General features: G+C 41.4%; 2 protein-coding genes across 2 annotated transcripts in view; both read right to left on the minus strand.

Moving 5' to 3' along the window:
* The window catches only part of LOC308291083 (uncharacterized protein), a gene marked incomplete at its 5' end in the record, with an annotated part of 47,528 nt that extends 36,299 nt beyond the window's left edge, over positions 1 to 11,229 (minus strand). The window contains one exon of the mRNA XM_080732997.1: positions 10,959 to 11,229. Within this exon, the coding sequence (XP_080589123.1) occupies positions 10,959 to 11,229 (271 nt within the window). The remainder of the gene's footprint in view (positions 1 to 10,958) is intronic.
* Positions 11,230 to 13,618: 2,389 nt separating this feature from the next.
* Positions 13,619 to 22,813, minus strand: part of LOC308292066 (scavenger receptor cysteine-rich type 1 protein M130-like) — a 30,361-nt gene continuing 21,166 nt past the window's right edge. Inside the window, exons 10-14 of the mRNA XM_080734294.1 lie at positions 21,978 to 22,076; positions 21,605 to 21,904; positions 16,998 to 17,327; positions 15,733 to 16,062; positions 13,619 to 14,264 (exon numbers count right to left, since the gene is read on the minus strand). Of these exons, the coding sequence (XP_080590420.1) occupies positions 13,903 to 14,264; positions 15,733 to 16,062; positions 16,998 to 17,327; positions 21,605 to 21,904; positions 21,978 to 22,076 (1,421 nt within the window). The 3' untranslated portion in view covers positions 13,619 to 13,902. The remainder of the gene's footprint in view (positions 14,265 to 15,732; positions 16,063 to 16,997; positions 17,328 to 21,604; positions 21,905 to 21,977; positions 22,077 to 22,813) is intronic.

The following is a 22,813-nucleotide window of genomic DNA, read 5'->3' on the forward strand; positions in this document are numbered from 1 at the left end:
TATAGGATGAATCTAGGGTTGCAATACCTCCCATACACCAACACGGAGCTTTGTCATCAGCGCGTCATAGCTGGGGGCGGAGTCAAGCGTGGGGGAAATATTTAACAACCCTCATTAGTAGAATGGGGTTTTCCGTGTTTTTCAAATCCGATTTTTTAATAGTATAGCGATGTTTTAATTAATTGCAATGTCTTACATTGATTCCTTGGTTGCCAATGGACAAAAAATGATGCATTTAAAATTAAACAGCATTGGGATTAAATATTGTCTGATATTATTAAGGACTGGTCGCATCATCAAAGACCATGGGTTATCTAGACTATCCGTCTGGTATTAGACACTGTTACATTTTCTACATGATAAATTAAACCTATCATATCAAAAAACGAAAAGCACAATTATTCAATGATGGTTATAGAGCACATTAAATGAATTCCAGTTGTCTACAGCCATTAACAGCTTGTTATCGTGCAAGGATTTACACACTGACACGACGCAACACAATCCTATCCTAGTTTCAAACCTGCAGAAAATACTTTTAAACTGGCGTCGATCCTGCCATTCAAAGATCAGGTCTCTATCCTACTCACTACGACGTGTTCTATAAACATCATTGACGACTTAACGACCGTTGTTTTTTGATATTATAGTAAGTTTAATTGATCATATATTGTAATTGTGTCTCTACCAGGTTAAAGACATAATGTAAACAGGTTTTGTAGCATAGACAGGGTGCTATATTGTGCAACTTTGACGCATGCACGGGGGATAATCTGAGTCTGATTATAAACCACTTAATTACATTGATTCCTTACTGCAAATGGGCAAAAAACTATCTGCAGTAGCATCGGGATTAATTATTGTCCTTATAGGACTGGTCGGATCAATGCCATGGTTATCTGACTGATTTAATCACCTGGTAAGAGACACACTTTCACATTTTCATGAACATGATTCGATATCAAAAAACAAAGGCCATTAATTCAGCAATGATGTTCATGGAACACGGGAAGGACACAGGAGGAGGATGCCATTCTAAGTGTATTAGGCAATGGGAATGGTTTAATATTGTGGCACGTTTAATTGATCATATCTCATATTAATATTAGTGTCTCTATTGAACACTGCATGTGCAAACATGTTTTTGTAACACAGGGAGTAGAGTAGAAGGAGAGAAAAACAGATCTCCGATCTTATCTCATGCTTGTGTAACTTGGAGATAGCCTACAAAAACGGACAGATCTCCCCATCTCAGTCAGTGCTTGTGTAATTTGCGGGGAATATATTAATCTGACTCTGATTACAAACCACTTTACTCCGACTTCTATGTCCTATATGCCAGGGAGAACATAACCCAATTGCAAGCTTGTTGATTTTTGGCACTGCATAGATTGGCAATTTGGTGTCGTAGACTGAATATGTGGTCAACGTAAAGAGTAAAATTGGGTCCCGTTTTATTCCAGAGGTTTTGAAGAGGCAGGAGGAGTAGTTTAGACGAGGTGGCGAGCTACAGTAGCTCCGTAGAGCACATCGGTGCGTTAGCCAGTCATTCATAATAGGCTTGTTATCTTAATAAGTGAACTTTCCGACTGTGGTCAACGTAAAGGGTAAAATTGGGTCCCGTTCAGAGGTTTTGAAGAGGCAGGAGTAGTTTAGACGAGGTGGCGAGCTACATTAGCTCCGTAGAGCACAGCGGTGCGTTAGCCAGTCATTCATAATAGGCTTGTTATCTTAATAATAAGTGAACTTTCCGACGGAAAGTGAACCAGTTAGTGAACGATTGCGTTCCAGAAGTCCTTCTGATGGATTTTTCTTGGCTGTCGAGTGTTTTATCGTCCAAAAAAATCGCTCTGAACGTGATTTAAACGATAGTATACTGTATACGCTGTATTAAGTCAATGGGGAAAGGCACTCTATTTTCCCCCACGCTCAAAGCGGATGTGACGTTTATGGGCGTTCCTTTCTAACACGGCGTTCTGTCATCAGCGCGTCATAGCTGGGGGCGGAGTCAAGCGTGGGGGAAATTTACACCTACCCCCATTAGTAGAATGGGTATTTCCGTGTTTTTCAAATCTGATTTTCTAATAGTATAGCGATGTTTTAATTAATTGCAATGTCTTACATTGATTCCTTGGTTGCCAATGGACAAAAAATGATGCATTTAAAATTAAACAGCATTGGGATTAAATTGTCTTATATGTGTCCCAATCTCCCCAGGAGCCAGTCATTGCAATTTTTTTCATTTTCATTTTTTCATTTCATTTGAAAGCTGGGGATCATAGCTACAAAATGATATATTGGTTGTGGAGATTGACCCAACAGTTTTGAAGATATGGCTTATAGAATGATGCCATGCTGAAATAGTACTTTTGAGATATTCAAGTTTTAAATAAATTTCTAACCTGCAATGACCTGACTCCGCCACATGGGGAGCAATCTTCAATTCAATCTTCAATTCAAAGAAGCTTTATTGGCATGAGAACACAAACGTTTACACAGTGGTGGAAAAAGTACCAACATTTTATAATAAAGTAAAGTATCAATTCTGCAATGTAGAATCACTCTGTTACAAGTAAAAGTCCAGAATAAAAAATGTACTTGAGTAAAAGTACAAAAGTATTGGTATCCAAATGTACTTAAAGTACCAAAAGTAAAAGTACAAAATGTTTGAAAATAGCAGATCTACAAGCTCACAACGCGTCGCACCGCAATGCGTTGTGAGCTTGTAGATCGTCTATTTTCAAATAGCCTTGGTATAACATAGGGCTAAAGTGGTTTATGTATGTTTTAAACTTTAGTTATTGCTCTCTAAAAAGATAATGCCACAACAGCATCTCAAGCATTATTGGGCTAAATGTAAAGACGCTACAGTGCGCCAACCGTGAAGCAGTTTAACCAATTTGCTACATACGTCTACACAAACGGTCAGATTACAAAGATAAATTGCTTAGTGAAGGCTCACAGATGTCACCATAGGGTACGCTCCAGCAGAATGTCCCGTAATGATCGTATTATTTAATGAGGAGCATTTTAATCCGATCGGTCGTCGTTTCCTTAAAAAGGTATTAATGTATCTAAGTGCAGTACACCTCGCAACCGATGGGGTCGCATGGCTGAAAAACAACAGAAAATGGCATCTGATCGGATTAAAATGCAGTTTATTAAACAATACGAAAGATACGGGTAATTCTGCTTGAGCGTACCATACTGTGACATCTGTGAGACTTCAGTAAGCACGTTATCTTTGAAATATGAAGGTTTTTGTAGACGTACGTAGCAAATAGGATTAACTGCTCAACACGAGGTTGAAGTGAACCTATTACGTGTGCAACAGGGCTAACTGTGCTAAATGTAGCATAATCAGTGTTTGTGTAACTTCAGCCAGAAGGATTATTTGACCTGATAATAAAACACAATCTACAGGCTTAACCGCCTCGCGTTGTGAGCTTGTAGAAGAGAGCAACAATAGAGTTGGGTCACGTTTTATTTGTTTATAGCCTGCAGCTAGCGCTGCAGCTAGCGCTAGCTAACGCTAGCTAGCGTTAGCCGTTAGCCACTCATAGCCAGTCAACCAGAATAGTCTACTCTAAAGTCAACTTTCCGACGGCGAGTGAACGATTGCATTCCATCCATGTTTTCTTGGCTGTCAATTTATTGTCCAAAAAAACAAACACCCTGAACGTTAGAATTAGATAGTTTAGGACGACACTGATCTATTCAATGCTAAGCTAACTCAGTGACAAAGGAAGCTTCCGCACCGGAGCATACGTCACAGACGTCTCCAGGCCGCTCCAGGATCATTTCACCAGCGTAGAAGAAGAAACAGCGGAAGTCAAGAACGGCGGAAGAATAATAAATAATAATACACAAAATCATACATTACGTGGTTAATAATTGTTCATTTGGAACACACGTGGCATTAAATTAATGGGATAAATACTGTGGGTTGCTTCGCTAAGTAATGGAGTCCCGATATTACCGCATTTGGCTACAAACGGCTAACAAAGGCTGGCTAGTTAGCATTTTAGCTAATATAAACTGGGAGGACTAACAGAATTATGTACCGATCTCTCACATTAATTAAAAAAAGTCTTATTTACATGCAGAGTTAAGCTCTGGCGTTTAAGTGAAATGTAGCCTAGATATTATGAGATGCTGTTGTGGCATAAAAAAAAAAAGAGCAAAAAAAAAAAAAAAAAACATTTTGGCTACAGGGAATAATGACAGTCCCCGAGATGACTAGCTGCTGGGGGTGCTGGGACACATATTATTAAGGACTGGTCGCATCATGAAAGACCATGGGTTATCTGATATATCCGTCTGGTATTAGACACCGTTACATTTTCTATATGATAAATTAATCTTTATCATATCAAAAAACGAAAAGCATTAATTAATCAATGATGGTTATAGAGCACATTAATTGAATTCCAGTAGTCTACAGCCATTAACAGCTTGTTATCATGCAAGGATTTACACACTGACACGACGCAACACAACACAATCCTATCCTAGTTTCAAACCTGCAGAAAATACTTTTAAACTGGCGTCGATCCTGCCATATATTCAAAGATCAGGTCTCTATCCTACTTGAATTCACTACGACATGTTCTAAACATCATTGACGACTTAACGACTGTAGGTTTTTGATATTATAGTAAATTTAATTGATCATATCTTGTAATTGTGTCTCTACCACTTGATTAAAGACATAATGTAAACAGGTTTTGTAGCATAGAGGGAAGAGGGGGACCCACGGGTGCTTTATATTGTGCAACTTTGACGCATGCATGGGGGATAATCTGAGTCTGATTATAAACCACTTAATTACATCGATTCCTTACTGCCAATGGACAAAAAAAACTCTCTGCATTAGCATCGGGATTAATTATCAACTGGTCGGATCAATGCCATGGTTATCTGACTGATTTAATCGCCTGGTAAGAAACACACTTTCACATTTCCATGAACATGATCAATTACACTTATCACAATATCAAAAAACAAAGGCTATTAATTCAGCAATGATGTTCATGGAACACGTTTTAGTGAATCCAAGGACACAGGAGAAGGGTGCCATAGTTTGGAAGTGTATTTAGCAAATCTATTGACGACTAATGACGTTTTATATTGTGGCACGTTTAATTGATCATATCTCATAATATTAGTGTCTCTACCAGGATTGAACACTGTATGCAAACATGTTTTTGTAACACAGGGAGTAGAGTAGATTGAGAGAGAGAGCCTACAGAAACGACAGATCTCCATCTCAGTCAGTGCTTGTGTAATTTGCGGGGAATATAAATCTGACTCTGATACAAAACACTTGAACTCCGAATTCTATCCTATCAGATTGTTGGCACTGCAATGACTGCATAGATTGTCAAAAATAGATTTGGTGTAGTGTAAACTGAATATGTGGTAAAAGTAAAGTTATACAACAGGTAGTCAGGCTCTCAATGGAAAACAGGCTCTCCAACCGTGCATATAACGAGCACAGATGCACTGTCTCTCATCAAATAAAGAAATCAGCTGCGTTGGTCATGAAAGACAGCAAGCGCTCCTCTCTCCCCACACTATGCTAGGCGGCTGGCTAGCGGTTTTCGTGTGACGTTCAGGGACACAGTAGCTAAATGCACACCCTCTCGTGTAATATTGCTTAAAGAAAAGTTGGGTCCCGACTCCCGTTTTATTCCAGAGGTTTTGAAGAGGCAGGATAGTTTAGATGAGGTGGCGAGGTATATTAGCTCCGTGCAGCCGGTGCAGCACAGCAGTGCGTTAGCCAGCCATCCATAATAGGCTTGTTATCTTAATAATAAGTGAACTTTCCTATGGCAAGTGAGCGATTGCGTTCCAGAAGTCCTTCTGATGGATTTTTCTTGGCTGTCGAGTGTTTTATCGTCCAAAAAAATCGCTCTGAACGTGATTAAAACGATAGTGTACTGTATACGCTGTATTAACTCAATGGGGAAAGGCGGTTTGTTTTCCCCCACGCTCAAAGCGGATGTGACGTTTATGGGCGTTCCTTTCTAGCTCCGTGTTGGTCTATAGGCAGCCGATGCATCAAAACAGTTTTTGCTATCCGATTGTATTAAACAACGTCAAACTCACCAATATTGGGCCTGTATGGAAAGCTTGGAGTATCCCTCTTTCTATCTGCAAAGTGTTTGTTTCATAAAAACCCACAGTAGACATGTTATAAGCTACTTTCTGTCAAGAAATTCAGTTCAGGTGATTATTTTTTTTTTCTAAGTGCTGGAGTCACTAAGTGGGAAGTCACTCAGCGGTCCTGTGTACCAGCTGGTTCTAAATGTCACCAGTGTTGGGTGTAGCGGCGTTATAACTAATGGTGCTACGTAACGACGTTAGTTTTGCTGTAATGGAGTAACCTAACGAGTTACATTTACAATATAGCAGGATCGTTACCCAGTTACATTTTCCAAAAAATAACGGCGTTATTTAGTTACATTTAAGACCTATATTTCCCTGTCCTTTCTGTGCGCTCCTCATTCTCTCTGTCAAAGGAGACAAGCACAGGTCCGTCCCACTCGCCACTGACTGTTAAAAAAGATGACCGACCAGAAATATGTTGCAGTCTGTGGTGGTTGTGTAGTCAGTCTACAGTTTTATATAGGTTGCCAGTTCTGGTGTAACACAGGGTGGCCAGCGGCAGCTCTGTGAAGTGAGCAGGAAGAGTTAATACAGTATCTGGCTTAAAGTCCTGTTCGCAATTTGGTGTTAGGGGAGTTTCTCACCTGAACTGAGTCAGTGGGTCCCTAGACATGAAAAATCACCGAGGTGCTCGTCCGCCATAGTGCCACGAATGGCGCAATGGCCAAATCAAATATGGCTGCCATCGGCTATGATGAAAATCCAACTTTTCTGTTTCTGGGTGTATATGCACATGTAATACCTCTATTTGGACTAATTGCGGTGTGGGGAATTCATTTCTGATATTGTTTTGACCATTTCGGGTGATTTGGACCTCAAAAGGTCATGGTCAAGGTCATTTTGCTATTCCGAAGACCGTGGGCCATAACCTGGCCATTGTTAGTAATTGTTAGTAAGTAAAAACAGGTGCAGTAGGTCTAAATCAACTAATGCTGACATGTATAATTCATTTCTGACATTGTTTTGACCATTAAGGATCATCAATGTCAATGCCATTTTTCAAAAACGATTTTGTTCATTACTTGCACTTTTATAGTATTTTTTGTAAGTTTGTTAATATGTTATAGTAAGTTTGTTTTGTTTATAACAAAAACCATACTAATGAGAAACACAACAAGTAAACATCCACATTTAACTTTAAAGGGGGGTTTAAAATGGGTGTTTAAATGAGCAAATACGACTATTTACGAATAAAAGTGACAAATAAAATGACACAACAAAATCACACACAAAGTTAAATAACAATTTCCCTCAAAGTGCACCATATTGTGATTGTGTGCATGCAAGTTAGTATGAGGTGTTTTTACAGGATGGATTTGTCATTGTTCCATGGCAAAATATGATGCACAATTCCATCAGTGTCGAGTGTCTTGCTTCAGACATGGCAGGAGTGTACTAAAGTCAAAGTGCTCCTTCCAACCATCAGAGCTTGACATTGACTTTTTGAGGCAGTTGTCCTTTGGACAAGTATTTTTCCCATTCACTTGTCCGGGGACAAAAGTCACTTGTCCGGATAAAAATGTCATACATTGAAATAATAACAAAAGCACGGCTAATGACCCCCCTTTGCTCCCTCCACTCCATAGTATGGGCACTTGTCCCGGACAACAGGACAAGCCTTTATGTCATGCCCTGTTCCATGTTCCATTGGTTCTAGTCTTTCCTCAGGTTCCTTGGCTGTTGCAAGCAGGTGGCAAGAAATGTGCTAGAAAGGTGCCTTGTTGGTCTCAGCAGTTGTACTTCTCTGCTACCAATACTGTGTCTTGTTCGGTCAAGGTCTTTGCCTCTCCAAAGTTTGTTAAATATTGTACTCGGTCAGAAGCCATAACTACATGTTTAATCCTCACCTGGCCCATGCAGTCATCTCCTGTCTCCAAGGCATATGTGCCTTGATCACTGTCTTGGCTAGCGGTGCTCCAAGATGAGACTGCTGGATGCAGTGGAAGTGAGTCTCACCAGTGCCATACTGCTGCCAGATCTCCTTCATCCCCAGTCAACAACTCTCTGGGGTCCGCTCATAGTTCCGACATCCCATTATTCTGACCATTAGGTTAGTGAAGGTTAGGGATAGGCTTAGTTATAATGGAGGCTGTACATGCACCAGGTGTCAGCCTCCTCAATCTTATTCAAAATGTCTGGGTTCTCTTCTCCACTAGCGACATCATCAACAGAGACAACAGAGCTGATAATGGTAAATGGACTGCATTTACAGTATATAGCGCTCTTCTCCAAAGCGCTGTACAATGTATTTCACATTCGCCCATTAACACACACATTCACACATACATTCACACCATGAAACCATGCAAGGTGCTCATCGGGAGCAGTTAGGGGTTCAGTGTCTTGCTTAAGGACACTTCGACAAATAAGCAGGAGGAGCCAGAAATCGACCCTGGAACCTTCAGATTCCAAGGCAGCCGTTCTACCTACATCGCCACAAGCTTGAAAGGACACCATATTCCGAACACACAGCTGGAGAGCTGTTTGTTCTCCTCAGACACCCAGAATTTGTTACGTTGATGAGGGATGGGTGCGTCTGTCGACTCTGTTATCTCTGATGATGATGAGTGGCTCCCTGCAAAAGGGGCTGGAGGTGAAGAGATCCCAAAGCTTGAACTAGATTGAGGAGGCTGTCACCAAGCTGCTGCTGCATGTGGAGTCAACTGGCCCTATTATAACTAAACCTACCCATAACCCTAACCTAAGGGAAGGAATAATGGGTCGTCAGGATTATGAGTGGACCCCAGAGAGTTGTCGTAGTGATACTTCCAAGCACTGGGGATTAAGTAGATCTGGTAGCAGTATGGCACTAGGTGTGCAGCGGCACATGCTTCTACAGCATCAAGCAGTCTCTCATCTTGGAGCACCACTAGCCAAGACAGTGATCAGGGGACATATGCCTTGGAAACTGGAGATGACTGCATGGGCCAGGGGGAGACTCAGCATGCAGCTATGGCTTCTGACCGAATACAATATCTAACAAACTTTGGAGAGGCAAAGACCTTGACAGAACAAGACACAGCATTGGTAGCAGAGAAGTACAACTGCTGAGACCAACAAGGCACCTTTCTAGTGCATGTCTTGCCACCTGCTTGCAACAGCCAAGGAACCTGAGGAAAGACTAGAACCAATGGAACATGGATGGATGCAAGGAACACTTCGACTCTCGAGGATATGGCGGCCTTGCTGATGGATATCGGTGCATCATATTTTGCCATGGAACAATGGCAAATACATCCTGTAAAAACACATCATACTAACTTGGATGCACACAATCACAATATGGTGCACTTTGAGGGAAATTGTTATTTAATTTTGTGTGCTTTTGTTGTGTGATTTTATTTGTCACTTTTATTCGTAAAAATTTATTTGTCACTTTTATTCGTAAATAGTCTTATTTGCTCATTTAAACACCCATTTAAAACCCCCCTTTAAAGTTAAATGTGGATGATTACTTGTTGTATTTCTCATTAGTATGTTTTTTGTTATAAACAAAACAAACTTACTATAAAATAGTAACAAACTTACAAAAAATACTATAAAAGTGCAAGTAATGAACAAAATCGTTTTTGAAAAATGGCATTGACGTTGATATTTCAAAGACAAGATGATCCTTAATGGTCAAAACAATGTCAGAAATGAATTATACATGTCAGCATTAGTTGATTTAGACCTACTGCACCTGTTTTTGGCCAAGTTATGGCCCACGGTCTTCGGAATAGCAAAATGACCTTGACCATGACCTTTTGAGGTCCAAATCACCCGAAATGGTCAAAACAATATCATAAATGAATTCCCCACACCACAATTAGTCCAAATAGAGGTATTACATGTGCATATACACCCAGAAACAGAAAGGTTGGATTTTCATCATAGCCGATGGCAGCCATATTTGATTTGGCCATTGCGCCATTCGTGGCACTATGGCGGACGAGCACCTCGGTGATTTTTCATGTCTAGGGACCCACTGACTCAGTTCAGGTGAGAAACTCCCCTAACACCAAATTGCGAACAGGACTTTAAGCCAGATACTGTATTAAGTGGAATGCTCGTGTATTGTTTACATATAATTTACAGTCGTGCATGGCAGGGCTTGAGAGAGACAGAGAGGTTGCCTTTTAGTAAGGCTGTGGAAGAATTCACACTATTTTTGGATTTACTGGTGAAAGAAAGGAGGAGGTTCAACGTCAATGCAAATCGTTAATTGTCGGTAACGGAAAAAAACGGGACATGGCGTTATAGAAGACGAGCGCTTTGCTTCCAAAGTTCAACACTTAGAAAAAAAAACTTGGATTTATTTTAGATATAACTCATCATAACATGACTACGGCGGGTTAGGGTTAGGCTAACCCAACGACTAAAGTATAATTCTAACACTTTCCTTTCAACAACAAAGAGAAGAAAAATGTGTGAATAGTAAAAATAGTAAAAAGATTCACGGAAACTGGGGGCAGAAATTCTCCTCTGCCTACAAAATGATGTCATACTTAACAGCCCCTAAACTTGTCTTTGACGCGAAAACCCCGCCCACGGAAGCTTTTGATTGGCTGAACCGGAGCTAGGGAGCGCTTCTTTTGCACCGTGCGGAGGTGCCGGGTGGGAGGACCACCTAAACCTAACCTTACTCCTAACCTCAGAAAAACTATGCCTAAACCTAACCCCTACCCTAACCTTAACCTCAGTAAAACTATTCCTAAACCTAACCCTAACCTTTTGCCTAAACCTAATCCAGGCTGCCGACGCTGTTGAAACGTAAAGCGCGTCTTTGACATGAAGCATGAACTCACCTGCTTGGTGTAGTATGCTGTATCTCACGTCCACGTCCAGCAGTTTGTTTTGTCTCTCCAGCAGAGTTTCTAGTGTCTCCATCTCTCTCTGGAAGAGGTTGCACATGAACTGAGCAGCCAAACTGAGGCGCTCCAACACAAACACTCTGACATTAAGCTTCACACTACAAACATCAACACCACGCTGTTTTTCCATAACACACAATATCTCCTCTCCCACCGACGTCATGTGTTCATTTATCAACAGCCGTACACACTCCATTTGACTCATTTTACCTCCTTTATGGGATTTTACCAAGCTCTTTAATAATAGCTATGCTGAGCATCCAAATGCCACTGTTTCCACCATTACGCTGATTTCATAGAAATAAACAACACGATGCGTCTCAGAATTACTTCCGCTTCCGGGTCAACGTGGAGCCAAGGATGGACGCAGATCTATGCACGGTAACCTTTCGCCACCTGCTGGATATGCTGTGTAACTATTAGGTTAGATACAGCAGATGATGAGAATCTGCAAGAGTGCTGCCGTGTAGGCATTCATAACGGAGGTGTCCTCTGTCAAGCATTACCGCTTGACCACAGTTGCCTACACGGCAGCTGTCTATAGTTAAATGGATTAAATGGATCGTTTTCCCCCATTTTTTTATTTATTTTCCAATTGATTTTACTCACCCCATGGACACTTGAATTCATGAATAGGCCTATATGCATTTGTTTTTTGTTACATTCATTAGCCAATCATTTGGGAAGACTCTTTGATTGACTGATTAATTGAATACTTTAACAAGTTTGCAAAATGTGCAGGTACAGTTATACAATAATGCTAAAAGGATAACACAAAAAGCTTGTTTCCATTGTGGTCCTGTGAATTCAATTTAGCAAGGCATTTAAAGACAATAGTATACATTAAATCATCAATATAGGAGCAGTAAACATAAATAAAAAATACATAAAGAAAAATAATAATAAAGAAAAATAAATAGGTGGGTTGAAGGAGGGTCACCCTTTTTGTTGGCAGGTGGTACTACAGTACACGGGCACTGTTCCATATCTTGAAAACGAGGCCCATTGCACGTTGCTGTACTCTTCTACATTCATTCATTTAGAAGCATGAATGAAAATGAAATATTAAATATTGTTATATTTCATGTTCAGATAAAAGAAACATTATATATCTCTCATTTTCAAGGAAGAATTTACCTTATAAGCTCACAGCACGGCACCGAGTGCACCGCTGCGAGCTGGTAAATCTGCTAAATTGAAAAGCTGTGAAAATGCATTTTTAAAGTGAACATTTGTAACTCAAATTCTGCTTCTGGGTGTCCCTGGAACTAAATATTTTGAGATGGGGGTCCGTAGTCATGAAAAGGTTTGAGCACCATAGGAGACATTTATAGAATGGTGACATATATGTGTGTGTGTGTGTGTGTGTGTGTGTGTGTGTGTGTGTGTGTGTGTGTGTGTGTGTGTGTGTGTGTGTGCGTGCGTGCGTGCGTGCGTGCGTGCGTGTGTGTGGGCAGGCACATCCTTGGCATTCCGTCTTCCACCTGATGATGACTCACTGAATCTTCATCTTGAAAGGGTTATTGTGGAAAGAGATGTGTTTGAAGAGCTCCAGTGACCACCGTAGCCTACTTATCATATTCACAAAAGGGCTTGAATTAAAGCTTAATGTGTTCCCTTAAAAACAATACCAGACATGTAATACCAGACCAGTATAAGGGCGAAAAGCGACCTCACCCTTGCCTCTAAAGGGCAAGGTCGCGCAGAGGGTGAGGTTGTGCAGGACGGAATTCTGGATGGTAGAGATATCTGCTTACATGTTCTCATGATGTTATTACTGTAAGAAAGAAAGAAAGAAAGAAAGAAAGAAAGAAAATACCTTTATTTTTTGCTCAAAGAGTAGTTTTTAAACAATACTCTTACTTTAATTTAAGTAGGATGTTTCAGTACTATTTCCACCTCTACAGACCAGTTACCCATATATGGAGATCCCTGATACCCATATAGTCTATGGATATTTATGTATACAGAGATATGGGCATATTGGTTGGATGGAAGGTTCTACAAAGAATGTTGTTTCATACGAATTTTGTACATTGTGCAAGTACAGTAACGGCAGGGAAAGCAGCTAAGAACATAGGCAAAATCTGAGCTATCCGTGTGCAATTGTCTGAACAACCAACCGTGTGCTGTGAGACCCCATACATGGTTACTTGGTTACTTGTTATGTGAAAGTCCAATGACGTATATGACGTCTGGCATCATACATACAATCCCTTTTATGCCCATATATGGAGATCCCTGTCTGTAGAACCAACCGTGTGCTGTGAGACCCCAGAGATGAGTCTATCTGTGTGTGTCAGTATCTGTCTCTTAGTCCAGAATTCCATTAGTGTGGTAATCAGATGTAGAGGTCAGCTCCATATATGGAGATCTAGGTGATGATCTCCATGTATGGATATCAAGGGTTTGATCTGGGTGATGTCATGTGATGTCACGTGATGTCACAATGTCAACAAAATCAAAGCGATACTGACATTACAGAAGGAAGGAAGGAAGGACGTACTGACACGATGTGTCGGTTCTCATAGTTAACTGCGACCTACGGTCACAATAATACTTAATATCAAAACCAATGACGAGTTACATTCAAATGTAAGTTGGTTTAGTTTATTGAGAAAGGACTAAGACAGAAGGATAATAACATGACACAAATTATGATTCATATGGAGCCAAGAACTAACATGCGCGCACAGCCGTGCACGCACGCACACGCACGCACGCACGCACGCACGCACGCACGCACGCACGCACGCACGCACGCACGCACGCACGCACACACACACACACACACACACACACACACACACACACACACACACCTCCGATAGCCTACATATGGTGCCACCAGCCACTTCTTTTCGCAGAGAGATTCATGCTATGTCATGAAGTCCATTTCATTCAGGCCATCTGTAACAGTGAGAGAGAGTGTCTCACTCTCCGAGGAGAAGTTATGGTTAAAAACATTGATGTGATAAACACAGCTGTAGTTCCCTTGGTGGGTGTGGTCTGCTCCCAGAAACAAGAAGTTGGCATAGTGATTGACAGCTGGCTGGGTGTGGTTGTGTGTGGTGTTGGATCCGGTGAAGGTGAGTTGGAAGGAGCCTCCTGGGTACTGTGGCTGAATGGAGCAGCTGACGGTGAAGTTGATACCATTGGAAACCTGCAGCCCCTGCTGGTGGCCCTCAGAAACCCTGTTTCTGGAAGGGAAGACGTTGATGTTTGGCCTAAACAGCAGATCTGTAACAAGACAAGAGGTGATTGGCTGAAACAGAAGATATGTATTGTAAAGAGTGTAGATAGACCAAGGTAAAGTAATGACGGCTCATAGCTAAAATGTAGTAGGCCTAGAACCCAAATGTGTATTTGGTTGTGTGTAGGTCTGTTGATAGTTTGTAGTATATATGCATGTACTGCGTGTAATTTATGTACTTCATTGTATGTAAATTATATTTAAGCATGTATCAGTAATAAGACACGGGCGATTGGCTGAAACAGCAGATACGTAAACATAGCAGACGGATTGAACCGAAGTGATCACATATTTAAGGGTTTGGTCACACCATCCTGTTAGGTGCTTTGCTTTCTCACTATGATGAACAAGCTACCAAAGTCACAATGAAATAACAATCATGGCATTTCAAAAGACAAGTAATAGTCATGAAGTGATTAATAATTTAATTAAAATATACGTTTCTGTTTTCTTTTTTTTTCTTCTTTTTTTAAAGTAAGTGTTCCGTTGGAGCTAAGGGTTGCTTCACTGCTTATTGCAGATGATGTGGTCCTGATGGCACCATCGGTCCAGGACCTTCAGCTCTCACTGGATCGGTTCGCAGCCGAGTGTACAGCGGCTGGGATGAGGATTAGCATCTCCAAATCTGAAGCCATGGTTCTCAGCAGGAAAACGATGGATTGTGCACTTGTACAGTCCAGGTAAGTAATGAGACTACCCCAGGTGAAGGTGAAGGAGTTTAAGTATCTCGGGGTGTCTTGTTCACAAGTGAGGGGGGAGTGGAGCAGGAGATCAGCTGGAGAATCGGGGCAGGAGGAGCGGTATTGCAGTCATTGTACTGCACTGTTGTGGCAAAAAGAGAGCTGAGCCAGAAGGCAAAACTCTCTGTCTACCATGCCATCTTTGTTCCTACTCTCACCTATAGTCATGAAGTGTGGTTCACAATGGAAATAATAAGATTGTGGATACAATCAGCTGAAATGAGTTTTCTCAGACGGGTGGCTGGCATCTCCCTTAGAGATAGGTGAGAAGTTCAGTCATCCGTGAGAGACTCGGAGTAGAACATCTAGTACGGAATGCCTCTCGAGTGTCTAACTAGGGAGGTCCTTGCTGCATGTCCCACTGGGAAGGGACCCCAGGGGAGACCGAGGGCCAGAAGGAGGGATTACATCTCCAAACTGGGAAAAGCCTTGGGATCCCCCAGGAGGAAGTTGCTAATGTTGCTCTGGAGCTCTCAGCTGGAAATGCTGCCCCCGCAACCTGACTCCGGATAAGCGGTTGAAGATGGATGGATGGATGGATGGATGGATGGATGGATGGATTTGTGTTTAAGCCAAAGGACAGATATGGCATATAAATTCAATATGCAGGGGAATTACTGACAATGACTGATACCAATAATCAAAATAATATAATGTGCAATGGCCAACATAGTATTTAATAGTAATTGCAATCTCATGAAGTCATTCAAGTTACCTGTGACAGCGAGAGAGAGCGACTCACTCTCAGAGAAGAAGTTATGATCAAAAACATTGATGTGATAAACACAACTGTAGCTCCCTTGGTGGGTGTGGTCTGCTGCAGTTAACAGGAAGTTGGCAAAATGATTGACAGCTGGCTTGATGTGGCTGTGTGTTGTGTTGGATCCAGTGAAGGTGAGGTGGAAGGAGCCTCCTGGGTACTGTGGCTGGATGGAGCAGCTGATGGTGATGTCAGAACCCTTCCCCACCTGCAGCCCCTGCTGGTGGCCCCCAGAAACCCCGGTTCTGAAGGGGAACACGTTGATGTTTGGCTTAAACAGCAGCTCTGTAAACAGAGTAGACATATTGAACCATTATCAGATATTTTACGGTTCGAAATATGAAAGTTGAGAGGACGGACACCCAAAATATGAACTGCCAACAATCAATGTAATCATGTAATAACTGGTAATGGACGTTTCATGAGTCAAATTTCGAGGGTGAGATTTCCTAGACGGGTGGGTTTTCCGCGATTGAGGTCAACTTTGTATTAGGTCGACCTTTCCTGCTACCAGTTCAACCATCCTGTTATGATTTTTATTTGGGTTCACATCCACGGTACTTGTCTTCTGATGATGGGTGTCGGACCAGGGGACACTCAGTAGTATCCACAAGAAACACAGAGTAAAGGGCATTCAAATATAATTGAAGACACACACCCTCCACATCCACAACAACCTCCTGCCCTTAGGACACAATACCGAGCCACACCTTTCACCTAAAGAGCTTCAGCTAGCATTGTAACTTCTATCTGACTTTTGAACGTTCTAATTGCATCACCCCTCATCCCGAGCTATCCCCCATCCCAAACTTCCCGCCACCCATAACCCCCTGGGACGTGGGTTGTTAAATAACTTAAAAGATTTTTATTTATTATTATTTTCTGCATAAAATACACTAAGGATTGTACTTGGAGTCATGTTCTGGAGTCCATTAAACAATGTCTGATAAAGATTTTTACTATTCTACTACTACTCTATTCCCCCTTATTGGATTTTTCACTCACCATAAAGGAATATGATACAACCCAAAATATACATCTACAAAAGGTTACCACACCAAGGTGGGAGTGGCAGCACTCCAAAATGTTATTCTCTTATTTGTGCCACCACTTCCACCTTGTTGTGGTAACTAATGGACTGATAACAATAATCAAAATAATATATTTGTGTGCAAGGGCAAACTAGTATATAATAGTAATTGCAAAGTCATTCAGGTTACCTGTGACAGCAAGAGAGAGGAACTCGCTCTCAGAGTAGAAGTCGTGTTCAAAAACATTGATGCGATAAACACAGCTGTATTTCCCTTCCTGGGTGTGGTTTGCTATGCCAAACAGGAAGTTGGCATAGTAATTGACAGCTGGCTGGGAGTGGTTGTGTGTCGTGTTGGATCCAATAAAGGTGAGGTGGAAGGAGCCTCCTGGGTACTGTGGCTGGATGGAGCAGCTGATGATGTAGCTAGAACCTTTGAACACCTGCACCCCCTGCTGCTGGCCCTCAGAAGCCCCATTTCTGGAGGGGAAGACGTTGATCTTTGGCTTAAACAGCAGATCTGTAACAAGACAGAGGTGATTGACTGAAACAGCATATGTAAACAGAGTAGACAGATCAAACGAAAGTTACTAAATACTAAGGCTGGGCAATATATCAAAAAAGTATCGATATCGAGGAATCAACATGCAAGGTATACACTATGCATGCATGTAGCACATGCAAACAAGCAGTTGGGTAATGGAAATAAGGTATTTAATTTATTTATTCTATGTGTACTGTGCAGTGTGCATGCATGGATATGCTATTCATTATCTGGGTTAGGTAGTGGACCTAAAGTAGAAAAAAAAACATTAAAGACTATATTATGCAATTGTTTTTACTAATATCGGGAGTAATATCGATATCAAGGTATTCGACAATTTTATTGAATATCGAACGTCTTCCTAATATCGCCAATGCTTCGGTCACACCACCCTGTTCTGTTTTGATTTCAGTTGTTTGGCAACTTCTTGCTCATAGTAAAAAATCACACCCGTGTGAAGTGGAGCTGTGTGTGTGTGTGTGTGTGTGTGTGTGTGTGTGTGTGTGTGTGTGTGTGTGTGTGTGTGTGTGTGTATTGCAGTTGATGCTCAGGGCAGGCTAGACTCAAGGGCACCTCTCTGGTCACCCAGGATCATGTGTACCGATTTTTGTGACATTTGACGAAAATATGTAGGAAAAGGAGCAAAAAGTGTGTTTTGGAGAAAATTCAAGATGGCGGAAAATCTATCCTGACGCAAATGGGCGTGGCCTATATGGGGAGATGCGTCTTGACCCAAGGAATCCAGGGAAAAAATAATTTTAATTTTTCGACCTACGGTTCAAGAGTTACGAGACAAGTAGGCCGTTATAGCGCCACCATGAGGCAGAGTGGAAATGCTTTTGGGGATTCGTTGAGTATGCCACCCCCGACCTGTGGTTGAAATTCAGTGTTGACTGGACCTTTTGTTTGTGATTTATGGCTATTGTTTGCAAAACGGGCCCCTCCCGCTAACTTTGGAAGCCCGTTACGAACGAACGGAATGGACTATCGCAATATCCCTTGAGTATGTTCATTGCATAGGTTCATAGATCATGTGTACCGGTTTTTAAGACATTTGAAGAAAATATGTAGGAAAAGGAACAAAAAGTGTGTTTTGGAGAAAATTCAAAATGGCGGAAAATCTATCCTGGCGCAAATGGGCGTGGCCTATATCGGGAGATGCGTCTTGACCCAGGGAATCCAGGGTAAAAATAATTTTAATTTTCCGACCTACGGTTCAACAGTTATAGGCCAAAACGTAAACTGGGCTGTTATAGCGCCACCATGAGGCCAAATGACACAATTATTTTTTATTTAATCCTTGAAATCATTATGAACCTCCTCTCCAAGTCTTGAAACTGTAGCCCCTATGGTTTGCGAGAGACAAATAATTGAATGTGAGTTTTTGCGATTCCCATTATAAGTCAATGGGGAAAATTAATTCACTAATAAATTAATATCAATTAAACTATTGAACCTTTCTCTTAGCAAGTTACTAGCCCACCATTCCCGAGTAAGCCGGTCGATTTGACATATGGCGCGAGTGTGTGGTGGCAAAACTGTGGGACTAGTAGCGTGCCGAAGTTTAGGAAGTTCAGGCTACATACACACAGACACACAGACAGACCCACACAGCCACGTATAGGGAGCCTGTGTTTCACACAGCTCCAAAAAGTGATAGGAAACAACAAGTTCCGTGGATGTAAACCCAGTGTCACAAATTCTGCTGCTAGCATGAACAGCATGATGGAACATAAATAAAGGTATGAAACATGCCTTGCATCCGGTTGGTTATTTTTGGTTATTAGGACATGCCTTCATACACACTGAATTATATGGCAGCTTATGTGAGAAACAAATATAAGGTTTATAGATAGGGGGTTCTAAATTTGACACATATATCTCCATCAATGAGTATGGAGGGACATTATTTCTCTCTCGCTCTGTTCCACGTGCACACTGTCAACCAACAAAGTGATCGAGAACTTGGAACAGTTGAGTTTTGGTGCTGTGCCACGCGTTGACACACCAATATTTGAACTATGCTCTGAGACGTGTCAACAGGTTTTGACTCGTGTGCCTGATGCTTGCAGTGTGGCTGCAGTCATTGTAAACAATGGGTGGGTTTGAATTTACGGGTGTTTCTGACGCTATTAATGTGTCAAACGGGGATGCTGCTCATTTAAGTCATTATTATACTACTAGAATGGGGAATCTCACTTCCAGTGAAAACATCACAACTTGAATATTATAATAACTATTATAATTGTTAGATCATTTTCCAATTGAGTTATGTTATCTACAAGTGCCATGGCTTGTGAAACCGAATCTATCATACAGTATATAACCATAAATGTGTCCCAATCTCACTGAGAGCCAGTCATTGCAATTTTTTTCATTTTCATTTTTCATTTCATTTGAAAGCTGGGGATCATAGGTACACAATGATATATTGGTTGTGGAGATTGACCCAACAGTTTTGAAGATATGGCTTATAGAATGATGCCATGCTAAAATACTACTTCTGAGATATTTACCTTTTAAATATAATTCTAACCTGCAATGACGTGACTCCGCCACATGGGGAAGTAGAGAGGCACAATTCAATTCAAAAAGCTTTATTGGCATGAGAACACAAACGTTTACATACACTCTAACTTAGAGAACTTGGCTATTTCTACTTTACTTTGGTAAATCCAATTTCCAATACTTTTACTTCTACTCCACTACATCTCGGTTCCAAATATTGTACTTTTACTCCACTACAATTTTTGAAAACTTTAGTTACTAATTACTTTGCAGATATAAATTATAATATTATAAAACATGCACGGACCACTTTAGCCCTATTTTATACCTTGGTAATTTGAAAATAGCAGATCTACAAGCTCAAAACGCGTCGCGATGCGACGCGTTGTGAGCATGTAGATCGGCTATTTTTTCCACCACTGGTTACTGTGTGTGAATTATTTCGTAACCGTAGCCCTTTGTAGCCAAATGCGGTAATATCGGAACTCCATTACTTAGCGATGCAAACCACAGTATTTATCCTGTTCATTCAATGCCACGTGTGTTCCAAATGAACAATTATTAACCACGTAATGTTGTTATACATCTAACATCTAACAATAGATAACTGTAGCTATGCTAATTGCTAATAGCTAACTAAGTGCTTCATGTTACATGAGTGTTTGTGTAACTTCAGTCAGAAGGATAATCTGACCTGATAATAAAACACAATCTACAGGCTTAACCGCCTCGCGTTGTGAGCTTGTAGAAGAGAGCAACAATAGAGTTGGGTCACGTTTTATTTGTTTATACGATGCCTGCATTAGCCTGCAGCTAGCGCTAGCTAACGCTAGCTAGCGTTAGCCGTTAGCCACTCATAGCCAGTCAACCAGAATAGTCTACTCTAAAGTCAACTTTCCGACGGCGAGTGAACGACTGCATTCCATCCATGTTTTCTTGGCTGTCAATTTATTGTCCAAAAAAACAAACGCTCTGAACGTTAAAACTTTAAGACGACACTTTTCTATTCAATGCTAAGCTAACTCAGTGACAAAGGAAGGCTTCACGGAAGACAAACGCATACGTCACAGACGCCTCCAGGCAGGAACAGATCATTTTCACCCACGTAGAAGAAGAAACAGCGGAAGTGAACGGCGGAAAAATAATAAATAAAATAATACACTAAATCATTATAACAACATTATGTGGTTAATAATTGTTCATTTGGAACACACGTGGCATTAAATTAATGGGATAAATACTGTGGGTTGCATCGCTAAGTAATGGAGTCCCGATATTACCGCATTTGGCTACAAACGGCTAACAAAGGCATATTTTGTTAGCATTAGTTAGCATTTTAGCTAATATCAACTGGGAGGACTAACAGAATTATGTACCGATCTCTCACATTAATTAAAAATTAATTAATTTACATGCAGAGTTAAGCTCTGGCGTTTAAGTGAAATGTAGCCTGAAATTTATGAAATGCTTTAGTGGCTTTATCACATTTTAGTGAGAAAAAAAAAAGTATTTTCAGTCCCTGTCTACAGCTGTACTTGCCGAGATGACTGGCTCTCAATGAGATTGGGACACATATCATTATAAACGACTAAGATTTCCTTGCACGATTGTTACCATTGTGATCTCACAGAAGCATACAGAGTAACACCAATTCCATAAGCAAGTCTAATTTCCCCAAGATTAGACATGTGTTTGACAGACAGACAGACTAAAGATCATATAGTTGAAGTCACTGTTTGTGTTACCTGAACAGATCGCCACGAGTCTGAAAGCAATGCCATCACTGCCATCTTTTGATACGCACTCCCTCAGTGAATACTCAGACCCATCACAGTTTGATCTAATCCACCATACAGGTTGACGTGTAGAAGTAGACGTCCTTTCTGTTGGAACAGCAGAACCACAGCCCAGCTGCCTACACACTACAGACTTTGTCTTCAGGTTCCAGCCAGTACCAAACGCTGGCCTCCACTCTCCCTGGTGTTTCATCTCCAGTATACCAGTGCAGTGACTGGTTCCTCCCACCAACCTGATATCCTCAGGCTCTGAGACAAGAGAGTAAGCAATAAATAATATGACTTCATTATAATATAATTCAACCAAAAGTTTGTTGTTTACCTGAGCAGGAGAGTCGAACCATCTTGTTTGGTGAGCAGGTGTTTGTAGAGGAGGTTTCACAGTGCTGGAGAACAGACTCACTGCTTTCAGTTTGGTCTCCTAGCGGATGGAAAGTAACAAAGCACAGGTGTAAATTCTGCAGAAATGGTTTATAGACGTGATGTGATGTGATGTGATGTGATGTGATGTGATGTGATGTGATGTGATGCACACAGTGCACAAAAAGGGCAAATCTTCCAACATTGAATCACATCAAAAGGATGCTAAACTAATGTGTTCCTCATAGCAAAAATAAAACATAGCTAAAATAAACACAACAAGGTCCTAGGTTCTCGACCTTTACCACTAATCTATCTATCCATCCATCCATCCATCTTCAACAGCTTATCCGGAATCGGGTCGCGGGGGTAACAGTTCCAACTGAGACTTCCAGATTTCCTTATCCTGCGCAACTTCCTCCACTCCCTCTGGGAGTATACCGAGGCGTTCCCAGGCCAGTCTGGAGATATAATCCTTCCATCTGGTCTTTGGTCTGCCACGGGGTCTCCTCCCAGTGGGACGTGCATCGAGGACCTTCCTAGGAAGGCACTCGGGGGGCATCCGTACTAGATGCCTGAACCACCTAAGCTGACTCCTTTCCAAGTGAAGGAGCAGCGGTTCTACTCCAAGTCTCTCTCGAGTGATCGAACTTCTCACCCTATCTCTAAGGGAGATACCAGCCACCCTTCTGAGAAAACTCATTTCGGCCGCTTGTACCCGAGACCTTATACTTTCGGTCATAACCCACACTTCATGACCATAGGTGAGAGTGGGAACGAAGATTGCTCGAAAGACAG

The sequence above is a fragment of the Nannobrachium achirus genome (genome assembly GCF_963921795.1).
Source record: "Nannobrachium achirus genome assembly, chromosome: 9".
NCBI classification, from domain to species: domain Eukaryota; kingdom Metazoa; phylum Chordata; class Actinopteri; order Myctophiformes; family Myctophidae; genus Nannobrachium; species Nannobrachium achirus.